General features: G+C 38.8%; 2 protein-coding genes across 2 annotated transcripts; one reads left to right on the top strand and one right to left on the bottom strand.

Annotated features, from left to right (window-relative positions):
- Positions 1–545: 545 nt before the first annotated feature.
- Positions 546–4,658, bottom strand: ubl5 (ubiquitin like 5). The gene is made up of 5 exons (XM_061984196.2): positions 4,495–4,658; positions 2,615–2,683; positions 2,362–2,445; positions 2,241–2,278; positions 546–748 (listed from the first exon to the last, which is right to left on the bottom strand). Exons 2-5 carry the CDS (start codon positions 2,668–2,670, stop codon positions 705–707), a joined length of 222 nt encoding a protein of 73 aa, XP_061840180.1. The 5' UTR covers positions 2,671–2,683; positions 4,495–4,658; the 3' UTR covers positions 546–704.
- Positions 4,659–4,686: 28 nt separating this feature from the next.
- On the top strand, positions 4,687–15,177 carry pin1 (peptidylprolyl cis/trans isomerase, NIMA-interacting 1). The gene is made up of 5 exons (XM_061984195.2): positions 4,687–4,854; positions 7,538–7,620; positions 7,750–7,858; positions 7,932–8,042; positions 14,983–15,177. Exons 1-5 carry the CDS (start codon positions 4,794–4,796, stop codon positions 15,090–15,092), a joined length of 474 nt encoding a protein of 157 aa, XP_061840179.1. The 5' UTR covers positions 4,687–4,793; the 3' UTR covers positions 15,093–15,177.
- Positions 15,178–15,678: the final 501 nt, after the last annotated feature.

Consider the following 15,678-nt stretch of genomic DNA (forward strand, 5'->3'; position numbering starts at 1 on the left):
GTCACGTTTTGGTCTGCCGTAAACAGCAATGTTGTGACACTCTTAAACAGGACAATACTGCCATCTAGTGCATTTGATGAAAGCACTTTTGTGCGTGCCACACAGCAATGCATCATCAGAGAGGGTGTTCAGCATGGTTCGAAAAATAGTGACAGAGAATATAACAAGGATGGACAATTCAACCCTTAACTCAACGAGTAGATGAGTCTTATGTGTGTATATGTGTAAATAAATGAACACTGAAATTCAAGTATTTATTTTATTTATATATATATATATATATATATAGTATATGAAATACTTGACTTGGTGAATTCTAACTGTAAATATACTCATCCCCTCTTAACCACACCCCCGCCTCCTGAAATTGGAGGTCTCAAGGTTGGCAAGTATGATTTAAGTTATGTAAGCAAGTTATTTATTGTGATTAATCACAATTATTCTAATATTAATTATTTGACAGCACTAGTAATAACAGCTCTTACACGTTTTAAATAGGGCAAAGAAACACATTTGGTAAAGCGGTGAGAATGACTGACACTGCATAACTAAGTAAATATCAACTTTATTCCAATATTATCAAAACAAAACAAAAATCACATTACATCATGTCTTTCATAGCCACTGTTTTTTTCCTGTGGTCTTGAAGCGGCAATTTAAGTCATATCTGTGTGTGTCTGTTGCGGTGTTGGTCCTCCCCAGCTTCACTGGTAGTACAACTCCAGATTCATCCCATCGTGGATCTCGTCTGCCAAGCTCATGGTCAAGTCAAACCCATGACAAAGCTCATCAAGATCAAAGTGAACTGGAGATCGAGCGATTATTGGCGCCGATGTTTGGCATTTTGATCTATAGCTGCCTTTTTTTTTTTCCAACTACAACTGAACTACTTAAGCAGGTACAATATAAACACATATGATACAAGTATTTCATCTTTAAAAATATATAATTAAAGCTGCGAGCACTTTTGAACAGGCCCTCGCACTGTTACGTCCTTCCGACCACCACCAAAAATTTCAGGAAGATCGGAGCATGTGTAAGGGAGTTATAACAGTTGTCATTTTTCACCACAAGAGGGCGACATTGGCGCCACTGCACTGATGCGGTTGCATTCCACCCAATAAAAAATTCAGAAAGATCGGCGCATGTGTAACAAAGTTATTACTGCTATAATTTTTCACCACAGGAATATAACAACATTCTATCAGTAGGCATCCTAATGACAGCAGACCGTATACAGTAAGTGATAATATATTATGTTTGTCGGCTCTCATGGAAGTCTGCAGTGAGTAATAATCAGTGATGTTGGGGGGGGAAAAAAGCGAACATCGGGATGCATTTTCTAAATAAATGTGCCGCGTATGCTTAAAATTATCAAAATACGTAAATATTAAGTTATATATGTGCCCGTTACTACACTACTTATATACTTACAGCATGTATATAAAACCTTAATGAAGGTGTTTGGATGTTTTTTCAGGGCTTGATAGGCAGAATAGAGTGACGACCATAGGCTACATTGTAAGCAAACTTTTGATCGCATTTATGTATTTAGAATGCATTAAAAAAGAAAAACATGGGTTCTTGCCTTACATAAGGATTGTGAATGATAGGCGAATTTCCAAAAAAAGTGCAGTTCCCCCATTATGAAAGTATATCAGTAAAGAAAAGCAGGCAGCAGCTCACATATTCTCATACTTTCTATAACATTCAGGAAGAAATTATGTCAGCCAGCTTGAAAAATGTCTTAACTATAATCTACGTTAAAGACCCCAGAGTTGTTTTTATTCAAATGTTTGCAATATTTTAGGGTTCCTCTCAAGCAAACCTTACAATGTATTAAATCCATAAACTGCTATAAAATTGAGTAGACGATGTGATGTCGAAAAATCACATATTTTTACCAATTTTCTCAGGAAGATTTCTATATTTTGAAATGCAAATGTTGATGCTCCTCTTAAACACACGTAATAAATGTGCTTGTAAAATCCCCTGATGTTTTTTTGCAGCTAAATTAACCACATTATCGTCGCAATAAACATGTCTACTGGTCCGACGTTTCCTAAAAAATAATGTTAAAAAACAACTTGAAGCCTTAGCCAGCTGTTTACTGACGTATACTATTCGTGTTTAAATTACTTTTATTGCAAATATCGGTTATCTGCCTCCTTGACTACTAATAATCCCTATCGGTCGATCTCTAACGTCAAGTCCTTGCAAATACTCCGTGTAAAGGATACAGTCACCCAGTGAGACGTGGTCCTTGAAAATAGTGTACCTGCGAGCACAAAGAAGGAACATTTAGAAGTCTTGAAGGCGAAGCAGAAAATGTCCATTAGGGTCGGAGGAAGAGGTGTTTACCATTTCTTCAAGACAATTTTGTCATATCGTGTTCCTGTCTGGGCTGCAATGAGCTTCTTCAAGTCTCCAATTGTGTCCTCAGAGCTGTAATGTTCATGTTAAGGAAAAGCTACATACGACACAAGAGCCCTATGGTACTCAACATTTCGTTAATTATTTGCAAAAATAACCATGCTCGGTTATGATTGACACTCAGACATGTAAACAAACAAAGCGTCGCCCTCGAAATCGGTGGTGTCAGGATGAAGGATACTTGCACTTTACCCGGACTTTCTTGCCCAGGCGATCGTTGCACACCACCTCGATCATCTTCACGTAATGTCTGGCAAAAAGCAGACGTGTTAAAGCGTTACCATGTGATAGCCACCGATGTCACGCATGAACAAAAGGCAGCATGTCCTTGATGTTGTAACGCTTTATTGTGCTATGCGGCAAAACAACGCTACTTGGTAACAGCAGAAGAGAAAGTCAAACACAAATAGACGGGAGTAGACATTGACAGAGGAAAAAATAAATAAAACACTACAAAAAATCACTACATATTCTCTAATACTCTCGAGTGTTACCTACAGTATCTGAGTTATTGTGTTCATTCAATAACCATGTTACAAAAAAGATCAGTTAGAATAAAACATAACATTGGAAATAGAGAACACACAAACCCTTTATTGATTTGAGTCCAAAAATACTTAAAATTAAATTATTTGGTGCATTTGCAAATAGCTAAAATTATGCACAAAGCAAACTACTCAGGAATGTACAACAATTCAACAAAAGAGAAATATGACCTTGGGGAAAAATGGAATTTAAAACATTTGTATGCACGTACAACACTTAAAACTAAAGATGTCCGATAAATGCTTTAAAATGTAATATCGGAAAGTATCGGTTTCAAAAAGTAAAATGTATGATTTTTTTTTAAACGCTGCTGTACGTAGAGGTACACGGACGTAGGGAGAAGTACAGAGCGCTAATAAACCTTAAAAAGGCACTGCCTTTGCGTGCCGGCCCAATCACATAATACCTACGGCTTTTCACACACACAAGTGAATGCAATTCATACTTGGTCAACAGCCATACAGGTCACACTGAGGGTGGCCGTATAAACAACTTCAACACTGTTACAAATATGCGCCACACTGTGAACCCACACCAAACAAGAATGACAAACACATTTTGGGAGAACATCTGCACCGTCACACAACATAAACACAACAGAACAAATACCCAGAACCCCTTGCAGCACTAACTCTTCTGGGACGCTATAGTATACACCCCCCGCTACCCCCTACCCCCCACCTCAACCTCCTCATGCTCTCTCAGGGAAAGCATGTCCCAAATCCCAAGCTGCTGTTTTGAGGCATGTTAAAAAAAAATGCACTTTGTGACTTCAATAATAAATATGACAGTGCCATGTTGGCATTTTTTTTCCATAACTTGAGTTGATTTATTTTGGAAAACCTTGTTACATTGTTTAATGCATCCAGCGGGGCATCACAACAAAATTAGGCATAATAATGTGTTAATTCCACGACTGTATATATCGGTATCGGTTGATATCGGAATCGGTAATTAAGAGTTGGACAATATCGGATATCGGCAAAAAAGCCATTATCGGACATCTCTATCTTAAACTTTATTGAACATTATGTATTATTCATCTCATTATGTGTGTCATAGCTGAACTAACTGTTTACTAATAAAACTGTTGTATTTAGAATTCTTTGATGAAAACTGCGTTATAAAATGAGAACCGGAAGTGACCATCTGTGTTAGCAATTGCTAATACTATGAATTACAAAGCGGGTAGGATTTTATAAGCTTTGTTTCTTCCTACTCCTTTTCGAACATGTAAAGAGAAATGAGAATATTATGCTGTATCATATTGTAACTGTATTCATGTTCGTAATAAACTTTAACCATAACAATGCTGTGGCAAAACAACAATTTAGAAGCTGGTTACAAACGCATGTGTATCGTTGCAACATTAGCTTACATGCTATGCTAACGAGCACATACTTTTTGCATCACCATGTTACTCAGCACGCACCAAAATGTACAACATTTGGTTATACAACATGACAATAGTTTTAGATAAGTTACAAATATGTGCGTGGAATTCATCAATATTACCTTAAAATCGGCAGAAGAGTGGCAAAACGTTGCCTTTTCGACGCCTATGTTTTCTAGCAGGCTCTCGTCAAAGCGACGTCTCTCTGTAGACCAATCAAATGGACGTAAAGATGATTGGCATCTCAATAAGCCAATGGCAGAAACGCTTGGTCGAAGGCGTGTCCAGTTGTGAAAACAACGCGAGCCGTAAACCTCTTGGTAGTTGTCGCAAACTGTCGGACTTTAGTTACAAACACACGGCTGCTGCTGCTAGATTACATTTTTTTAAATTACTTTTGGGGTAAACTTGCCACGAGAATATGACGTCTAACGAGGAGCCTTTACCATCGGGTTGGGAGAAAAAAATGAGCCGCAACTCAGGTGACTGAATAAGTAACTCAAAAGACGCTAAAAGAGGTTTGTAGAGGCATGATGGGTAACATAGCTTACCATGCTAACATCCGCATCAATGCGGGTGAATTATGGCTAGCAGGCTGACCAAACTTTATACTCTTTTAAGAAAATGCACCAGAAATTGTATTTTGTGTCAACTTGCGCCGCACGTGTTGTTTGTTTAGTTTTCTTTGTTTGCTCAATAAGTTGCTAAATCATGTTTGCGCGCGAGCGGATACACCCTGGGCCCTGTATGACGTCATGGTGCCCTTACAAGCTCACCTGCAGACTGTCTGCGTTTTATCATAATTATAGGCATTTAAATGTGGAGTCATGCATCTTCTAAGTGATGTAATGTTCTGCAAGGCTTTGTAAGCAAACGTTCCACTTAATGATTGTATAGAGGCTAGGTAAACAACTAATGACTATTTTGATTATCGACTAGCTTAACGATTAGTCGACGAATAAAGCATACACTTTTTCAGTGGCTCTAATTTAGCAATCTGCTTTTAAATTCAACTTGAGATTTTTCTAGGCTTCTCACGAACAGCAAAGATGAGTATTTCATTAATAAATAGTAGAGATGTCCGATAATGACTTTTTTGCCCATATTGTCCAACTCTTAATGACCGATTCCAATATCAACCGATATATACAGTCGTGGAATTAACACATTATTATGCCTAATTTTGTTGCGATGCTCCGCTGGATGCATTAAACAATGTAACAAGGTTTTCCAAAATAAATCAATTCAAGTTATGGAAAAAAATGCCAACATGGCACTGCCATATTTATTATTGAAGTCACAAAGTGCTTTTTTTTTTTTTCCAACATGCCTCAAAACAGCAGCTTGGAATTTGGGACATGCTCTCCCTGAGAGAGCATGAGGAGGTTGTGGTGGGCAGGGTTGGGGGGGGTAGGAGGTAGCGGGGGGTGTATATTTTAGCGTCCCGGAAGAGTTAGTGCTGCAAGGGGTTCTGGGTATTTGTTCTGTTGTGTTACGGTGCGGATGTTCTCCCGAAATGTGTTTGTCATTCTTGTTTGGTGTGGGTTCACAGTGTGGCGCATATTTGTAACAGTGTCAAAGTTGTTTATACAGCCACCCTCAGTGTGACCTGTATGGCTGTTGACCAAGTATGCATTTCATTCACTTGTGTGTGTGTGTGTGTGTGTGTGTGTGTGTGTGTGTGTGTGTGTGTGTGTGTGTGTGTGTGTGTGTGTGTGTGTGAAAAGCCGTAGATATTATGGGATTGGGCCGGCACGCAAAGGCAGCGCCTTTGAGGTTTATTGGCGCTCTGTACTTCTCCCTACGTCCGTGTACACAGCGGCGTTTTAAAAAGTAATACATTTTACTTTTTGAAACCAATACAGATAATTTCCGATATTACATTTTTAAGCATTTATCGGCCGATAATATCGGACTGACGATATTATCGGACATCCCTATAAAATATCTAGCATTTTGTAATGATGTGTTTAAAAAGCTGTACACTGATGTATTATTGATTAAGTCCTGGCATTTTTATCAACCTTATAGACTCGATGTATAGAATTGTATCATTGATCATTCTTACTTTTAAGATATCTAATAGATTTTATGTTTAGTCTTACGAGACCGGCTCATTGGTGCCTAATGTTTTGTGTGTGCAATTAACATTTGTTATTGTGCCTCTTTTTATTGCCCTGCAATTTGACTCGGCTTTAAAAAGTACTTGAATTGTTTTAGACAAAGTTAAGCTGGCAAACTTTGGCTAAAACAGTGCCCCCCATCCCCCAAGAAGACGAAAACATTTTGCACCCTCCGCCGCAACTATAAATGGTGTAATTTGTCCATAAAGTTGTTATAAGTACCGTACACCTCTGCATAACTCTGTATCCTTTAACATTAAAGACAACCAAAACATTTGTAACTTTGTTAAAATTGTTTTTAATCTGTAACAGAAAATATTTAAATTGCATTTAATTCCTGAAATAGAAAAAAGTATCCTCATTTGAACTATATACATTTTCTGACCAACTTCAACCAAGCATTGCTATTCTTTATAAAGTAAGACACATGCTGAATAAGAAATGTCTGCATATGTTTATTTTCATTTTATTTTTATTGACATCCAGCATCAGACATTCCTATCTATTACATCATATTCACATACATCTATTGTCTGCCCTAAATGTAAAAATATTTTTTGTGTATATCCCAACCATACCACCCCCTCCCCAAAAAAAGAAAGAAACAGCAAAAAAAAACAAAGTAGTATCAACAAATACATCAATTAAATAAACAAAAAAAGAAATAATACATTGATAATAATAATAATCAGAACAAAAAAAAAAAAAAAAAAAATATATATATATATATATATATATATATATTTAGGGAGTAATCTTTTTTTTTTTTTTTTTTATTATTATTTTTTTTTGCATATGTTATATTATTCTTTTATCTTTCCATATTTAACCGGTACTTTTTAGAGGCGGTATAGTACCGAATATGATTCATTAATATCGCGGTACTATACTAGTACCGGTACACCGTACAACCCTACGATATAATTAGTAATGATGCTAATAAAAAATGGATTAGATGTATATAACAAGAACAACAAGTAATGTTTTCCTCTTTGGAAGTGTCACAAATATGAAACGATGTACTCTTAATCTTCCAATGCAGGCAAGGTGTATTACTTCAACCACACCACCAACGCCAGCCAATGGGAACGACCAATAGGAGACGGCCAGGGCGAGCCAGCGAATGTAAATAATCGATATGCCTCCTAAATGTTTGTTCCCTGCTTCTTGTCAGTAAGAAACGGGCGAGGTGGGCCCATTGGGAGCAGCACATGAGTGATGTTATTTGTGCGGTGCTGTGTTGTCGTGCGTCAGGTGCGCTGCTCTCACCTGCTGGTCAAACACAACCAGTCACGACGTCCCTCCTCCTGGCGGGAACAAAACATCACACGATCCAAAGATGAGGCGCTGGAGCTGATCCAGAGTAAGCTGGGACACAAAGAGCGCTTGGCGATGCGTCAGAGGAGCTCATTTATTGTTTTTCCTGTGTTACTCAGAATATATTGAGCAGATTAAGTCCGGAGAGGAGAAGTTTGAGGATTTGGCTTCTCAGTTCAGCGACTGCAGTTCAGCTAAAAATGATGGAGACTTGGGAGTCTTTGGAAGAGGTGAGGACCTTCTTACTGTTCTTGTCTTTGTTTTATCAATACGATGCCCAAAGAACACAAGTATTAGGTATTTCCCAGTTTTGGACCTTAAATTCTGTCAACTTTTCTTAACAGTAAAATCTAAATTTGTTGTTTTTACAGTACATTACTGTAAATGGGAAAACAATACCACAGTTGCTTACAGTAAAACTCCTGTGACTGAGCTGTCTCCTTTTTATGCCGTAAAATTAGGGGTGTAACGGTACACAAAAATTTCGGTTCGGTACGTACCTCGGTTTAGAGGTCACGGTTCGGTTCATTTTCGGTACAGTAAGAAAACAACAAAATATACATTTTTGGGTTATTTATTTACCAAATTTGCAAAATCTTCCACCAAAAATATTTTTCTTCGTGGAATATTTGATGTGAAGTAATCGGAACCTTGGATAGGTCAATAATTCCTAATAACATTGATTTTGATTCAATATTATGTTTTGAGCAGTGACAGTTTGAAAGAAAAAAAAACAGCTTTGTTTTATTAGTCAACATTGCAACTTTTTCTAAATTACATTTAACCTTTAAGCTTTTTTATTTCACTTTTTTAATGTTTTTGTTTATTTTAATAGTATTTTTAGAATGTGCTGTGGGCCTTTAAAACATTAGCTGTGGGCTGCAAATGGCCTCTGGGGCACACTTTTGACACCCCTGCTATAGATAATAAAACATTTAATCTGATAAATCTATGGATAAAAAGCAGAGCCTGGCGACGCATGCGCGTTTATCATAACTCTCTCTCTCTTTCTCTGCCCCTCCCTCACCAATGCTGCTGCGCACACAATTTGTTTTGTTTTTAACCCTGAACGTACATTGAAAATACACGCAACCCTCACTCAAAATGCCGGACATTTGAGGCATTTAAGAAACTCCGCCCTGACCGCTCCGCAAAAGAGGACATGTCCGGTGAAAATGCATGTCTTGTGCCTCGGTGTGCATTGTTTACACAACGTGCGCTACGCTACTTAATATGTCCGTGTGGAAACTGATTCGGTACACCTCCGAACCGAACCGGAACCCCCGTACCGAAACGGTTCAATACAAATACACGTACCGTTACACCCCTACGTAAAATCTATTATCATTTTTACAGTGGTCAATTTGATGGATAAAACTTTCTTTCAAATCATAAGACAAGCAGATATTTAAGTACCGTATTTTCCGGGCTATATAGCTCACCGGTGTTTAAGCCACACCCACCAAATGCATATATATATATATATATATATATATATGTGTATGTATGTATATATATATATATATATATATATACTGGTATGAAATATTTTGTAAATTTTTATTTACATACTTTAATTGTTTCCAAACGGTGTCTGTAACAAGGCAGTAAAACGGCTGATCAAACAAAAGAAAAGTCAGACGCTAGCTCTCCCATGGTGACATTTTGGTGAATTTACAAAACTTAAACAATACCAAAAGAATGCTACACTGCAAAAACTGAATCCTAAGTAAGCTTAAATATGTCAAATAAGGGTGATATTTGCTTATTTTCTGTCTGATAAGATAATTCTTCTCACTAAGCAGATTTTATGTTAGTGTTTTACTTGTTTTAAGGGTTTTGGTCCCAAATGATCACAGTAAGATATTACAGCTTGTAGCTGAGATTTTATGACCTATATTGAGTAAAACATGCTTGAAACTAGAATATCAACTGTTGCAAAGCTGTGTCATCAACACTCACAAGTATAAAACTACTTTTTTAAAGTAATAATTTCTTACTTCAAGCATGAAAAAAAAAACATGATGCCGAGCGCATATCATTATGTCAAGATAATGGCACTAGCATTTACTTACCATATTTTCCGCACCATAAGGCGCCTTGGGTTATAAGCCGCGCCTTCAATGAACGGCATATTTCAAAACTTTGTCCACCTATAAGCCGCCCCGTGTTGTAAGCCGCATCTAACTGCGCTAAAGGAATGTCAAAAAAACAGTCAAATAGGTCAGTCAAACTTTAATAATATATTAAAACCAGCGTGATGTGGGCGCGCATGGAATCGTATATCAACATGGACGAAGCTGCGTGAAAAAAGCCACCCGGCCTCTTCGCGTAAACTTAAACTTACCTTAACCACTCGCTCATCTTTTCTTCATCCATCCCTTCGAGTTAGCTTTTATGATGACGCCGGCTGGAAAGGTCTCTTTTGGCAAGGTCTTCCTTTTGAATATCACCATGGGTGGAAGTTTCTGGCCATTAGCATGGCAAGCTAGAACCACAGTGAAGGATGACTTCTCATTCCCTGTGGTGCGAATATTCACCGTACGTGCTCCCGTTGTATCCACAGTGCGGTTCACAGGAATATCAGTTGCTGTGAAATAGTAATCCGTGTGCGGATGGAGAGATTGCGTCTTTTCATGAACCGGATCCCTGTCGTTTAGTAGGAGCCATTTTGTGGTCTTTACAGATGTAAACACACAAAGGAAATGAAACGTACGGTAATATCCGCGCGCTTTTTCTTCTTCTACGCGTGCGGGTGGTTGCTTACAGTAGAAGAAGAAGCGCTTCCTGTTCTATGGGGGCGGGTGCTTACCTTGGCGGTTGCTTGCGTAGAAGAAGAAGCGCTTCCTGTTCTACCGGGAAAAAAGATGGCGGCTGTTTACCGTAGTTACGAGACCGAAACTTTATGAAAATGAATCTTAATATTTATCCATACCGTATTTTCCGCACTATAAGGCGCACCGGATTATTAGCCGCACCTTCTATGAATTACATATTTCATAATTTTGTCCACCAATAAGCCGCCCCGGACTATAAGCCGCGCCTACGCTGCGCTAAAGTGAATGTCAAAAAAACGCTGCGCTAAAGTGAATGTCAAAAAAACAGTCAGATAGTTCAGTCAAACTTTAATAATATATTGAAAACCAGCGTTCTAACAACTCTGTCCCAAAATGTACGCAAATGTGCAATCACAAACATAGTAAAATTCAAAATGGTGTAGAGCAATAGTAACATAATGTTGCTCGAACGTTAATGTCACAACACACAAAATAAACATAGCGCTCACCTTCTGAAGTTATTCTTCATTCGTAAATCCTTCGAATTCTTCGTCTTCGGTGTCCGAATTGAAAAGTTGCGCAAGCGTGGTATCCAAAATGGCCGGTTCCGTCTCGTCGAAGTCATCGGGAGTCAGTGTCGCTGTTGTTCTGTGAATCCTGCCTTCCGGAAAGCTCGGACCACAGTTGTGACCGAAATATCTGCCCAGGCATTTACGATCCACTGGCAAATGTTGGCGTATGTCGTCCGTCTTAGTGAAGGTGTGTTCGCCTTAGGAGCTGTGTGAAAAAAGCCACCCGGCCTCTTCGCGTAAACTTCCCTTAACCACTCGCTCATCTTTTCTTCATCCATCCATCCCTTCGAGTTAGCTTTTATGATGACGCCGGCTGGAAAGGTCTCTTTTGGCAAGGTCTTCCTTTTGAATATCACCATGGGTGGAAGTTAGCATGGCAAGCTAGAACCACAGTGAAGGATGACTTCTCATTCCCTGTGGTGCGAATATTCACCGTACGTGCTCCCGTTCCACAGTGCGGTTCACAGGAATATCAGTTGCTGTGAAATACGGTAGTAATCCGTGTGCGGATGGAGAGATTGCGTCTTTTTATGAACCGGATCGCTTAGTAGGAGCCATTTTGTGGTCTTTACAGATGTAAACAGGAAATGAAACGTACGGTGATATCCGCGCGTTTTTTCTTCTTCTTCCGGGGGCGGGTGGTAGCTTACAGTAGAAGAAGAAGCGCTTCCTGTTCTATGGGGGCGGGTGCTTTCCTTGGCGGTTGCTTGCGTAGAAGAAGAAGCGCTTCCTGTTCTACCGGGAAAAAAGATGGCGGCTGTTTACCGAAGTTGCGAGATCGAAACTTTATGAAAATGAATCGTAATAAAGCGCACCGGGTTATAAGGCGCACTGTCAGCTTTTGAGAAAAATTGTGGTTTTTAGGTGCGCCTTATAGTGCGGAAAATACGGTATATAAAGCGCACCGGGTTATAAGGCGCACTGTCAGCTTTTGAGAAAATTTGTGGTTTTTAGGTGCGCCTTATAGTGCGGAAAATACGGTAATTTAAGAATATTTTTCAACATATTGAGCAAAAAGGTGTTCTTTTTTTTTACCAAGAAAAGTGCACTTGTTATTAGTGAGAATATACTTATTTTAAGGTATTTTTGGATTCTTTGAGGTTAGCTCATTTGACTTGTTTTGGAAAGTCTTGACAAGCCAAATTTTCTTGCTCTAATGGCAGATAATTTTGCTTAGTTCAAGTAATTTACCCTTAATTTTTTTATATATTTTTTCTTGTTTTTGAACACTGACTTTTTGCAGTGTATTGTAAGTTAATAATACTAACACTAACGACGCCAGCTTGATTGCATTACGATAGCACGTGCATATATCCATCAAAACACTCCAACAGACGTCACACAAGGGACGATTTAGTAAGTAAGAATTGTTTGTTATATTGTAAGACTTACAGACATTGTTTGGGGTATTAAATGAAGAATTATTTCTAGCAGAACCACTATGAACGGTTTTACTTGCGGTTCGAGGCGCAAAACAAGATGTACATTTTCAACCTGCAGCACTTTCAGTGAGCAAACTCGGCCAAAAGATGCCGCCGTAGCATAAACAATAACACACCTTTTCAGTGTGTCTGTCGGTGTAATATGAGAACTGTTTGTTGAATACAAAACATGGCTGTTGGCGGAGAAAAATCCTTAAATTAGCAGCACCGTTTTAAAAGCCCCAGGGTTCAAAGCATTGGAAAGAAGTAGCGGCTTGTAGTCTGGAAAGTACAGTATTTTTATTTTTGTTTTAATGGAATGTATGTTAATAGAATTTTTTTTCAATTATTGAATAATATTCCAGTTACATAAATATGTAACTACATGGCGTACATGTGTTTATTTCCTGTCAAAATGTACATGACAAATACATTTAGAAAGAGAAGAAAGTATTTTATTGAGATAGATAGATAGATAGATAGATAGTACTTTATTGATTCCTTCAGGAGAGTTCCCTCAGGAAAATTACAATTCTAGCAGCAGTGTACAGAATTGAGATCGAATTTAAAAAGTAAAAAGTAAATAATGGGGGAATAAATGGAAACAAAATAGAAAAATATTACAATAAGAAAAAAAATAAAAAGCAACAATGAGAATAAAAACATAACAGTGAAATAAGAATATAACAAGAGAAACTAGGCAGTAGTGACCATGTTATGAAAAAATATTGCACTGTTATTGTTTTGCATCCCCTGTCATCCTAGTACCCTCCCTAGGGATGTCCCGATCCGATATTTGCCAAAAAATGCTTATCGGCAAGGCATGGGAAAATGCCGATCCAGATCCAGTTTAAAAAAACAAAACTCCGGTCTGTGTTTTCCAACGCACCGATTTAAATAATACATTGCACTTTTCTGCTGCTCCCTAATTTCCGTTCCGCATTTTCCAGCACACCTTCAACACATCCACAGGTCTGTGGATTCTCACGCAGTTGCTTTTAGCTGCTGGCATTACACGACAGGCTCTTCTCACTCTTTCCTGTCTCTCCTTCTCACAGACAACAAGCGCACCTTCTTACACACGTCACATACTGTCACGTCATACGTCACATACGTATACGTCCTCTCCCAGCAGAGAGGTAGCAGCATGGCTAACGTTAGCTGTGATGCTAGCGCAGCCGTGTGACCAACGCTCCCTCTAAGGTGCGCGCCTGTGCAATTGCGCACTGCTCAAACGTCCTCTGCGCACCACAAATCTATGCCACGCAAAAAAATCAAATAAAAAAATAAGCGCATAACAATTTTCGACACACGGACACGACAGAGAAAACAGTTTTCGTCATCATTGTTCAAATATTGTAACGTCTGTTGAGACGCTTATCTCCATTCGGTGCCACACGCCCACACCATCAAACTGCCGAGGCAAACATTTCCAGATCAACACCGTATTAAAAACATTGTGAATTTTTTAGTTGTGATTTCCTTCTCTGCATGAAAGTTTAAAAGTAGCATATATTAATGCAGTATGAAGAAGAATGTTTTAATGTAGACACATAGAATCATCATACTGCTGTGATTATATGCATCAAGTGTTCATTCAAGGCTAAGGCAAAATATCGAGATATATATCGTGTATCGCAATATGGCCTTAAAATATCGCAATATTAAAAAAAGGCCATATCGCCCAGCCCTAGTTCAATGATGCCATTTCTGTTTGTCATGTATAATTTTGTCTATTTTGTGTTTATCCTTGAATAAACAGGTCAGTTTCTTGTTACCAACCATTGTGTATTATTCAAACTCCCCTAATTCAGCTGGCTAGTTGTTATCAAGAGTACTAAAACCCTTTTCAACATGATTCTGACAACTAAGTAGGCTAAATAACTTTAAACTTTAATACATGCTCGGATAGGCCAGTATCGGTATCGGATCAGAAGTTCAAAAACCTGGATCGGGACACCCCTAACCCTTCCTTCCCTCTCAGAGAGGAGTTGTACAGTCTAATGGCGTGTGGGACAAAGGAGTTTTTTAGTCTGTTAGTCCTGCACTTGGGATGAAGCAGTCTAGAACTGAACAGGCTCCTCTGGCTACTGATAACGGTATGCAGAGGGTGACTGGCATCATCCATGATGCTCACTAGTTTTTCCAAGTGTAACGTGTTATTCCTAGATTTTTGCGGGCCTTATAAGATGATGTGGCGGGCCCGATCCTGCCCCCCGGGCCTTGAGTTTGACACCTGTGCTTAAGTGGCATATTTCTTTCTACTGTACATTTTTGGTTCAAAATCTGAGCTGTACAACCACACTGCGTTTGTCAGCTCCACATCAAATCCATAAAAAGAACCAACAACGAAATGTCTTCTACTGGAGCACACAACTTATCTGTGCGTTTATGCTGCAGGTCAAATGCAGAAACCTTTCGAAGACGCCTCCTTTGCGCTCAAAGTGGGAGACATGAGCGGCCCCGTTTTTACCGAGTCCGGAGTGCACATCATCCTGCGTACTGGCTGAAGCAAGCACCATGTTACACACACACACATACACACACACAATACATATAATTACAATACGTAACAACAAAGCTTTACGTGCCTCGCCACACTGCAAACATAATATTAATTGAACAGAATATCCTGTATATGTTTGAGTGCATTTAAACGTGCTCTGAACGTGGTTGTGGTCAAAAGAACCATTTCAGTCTTCCTCTTCGTTTCCTCATTCATAATCATTGGGTCAAAGGATCTCACTGGACAAGTCCTGCGGGACTTACGCTGCTTAAAAAAAAAAAGAGAGAATAAGGAAAAAAAGCTTCACCAACCACATTGAACTAACTGTCAAGTTGCTGGCACTCCTTCTTCCATCAAAATAAAAGTCCTCTTTTGTAAGTCTCTTGTTTTCACCTCTTATTTTAGAAGCCAGATGTGAGTGCGGAGCCTCTCTTCTTGTTGCCATGGAAACAGGGGGAAAGAATAGGTCTTTAAACAAAAATGTAAATGTGGAACTTGTTCTTGCATGACCGGCTAAAATAACTTCACACCGAGAGCCGAGCAAAGACCTTTGCAAAAATATCTTGACTTTTTTTAATCCCAGGTTTTGG

The sequence above is a fragment of the Nerophis lumbriciformis genome, linkage group LG25 (assembly GCF_033978685.3).
Source record: "Nerophis lumbriciformis linkage group LG25, RoL_Nlum_v2.1, whole genome shotgun sequence".
In the NCBI taxonomy this organism is placed as follows: domain Eukaryota; kingdom Metazoa; phylum Chordata; class Actinopteri; order Syngnathiformes; family Syngnathidae; genus Nerophis; species Nerophis lumbriciformis.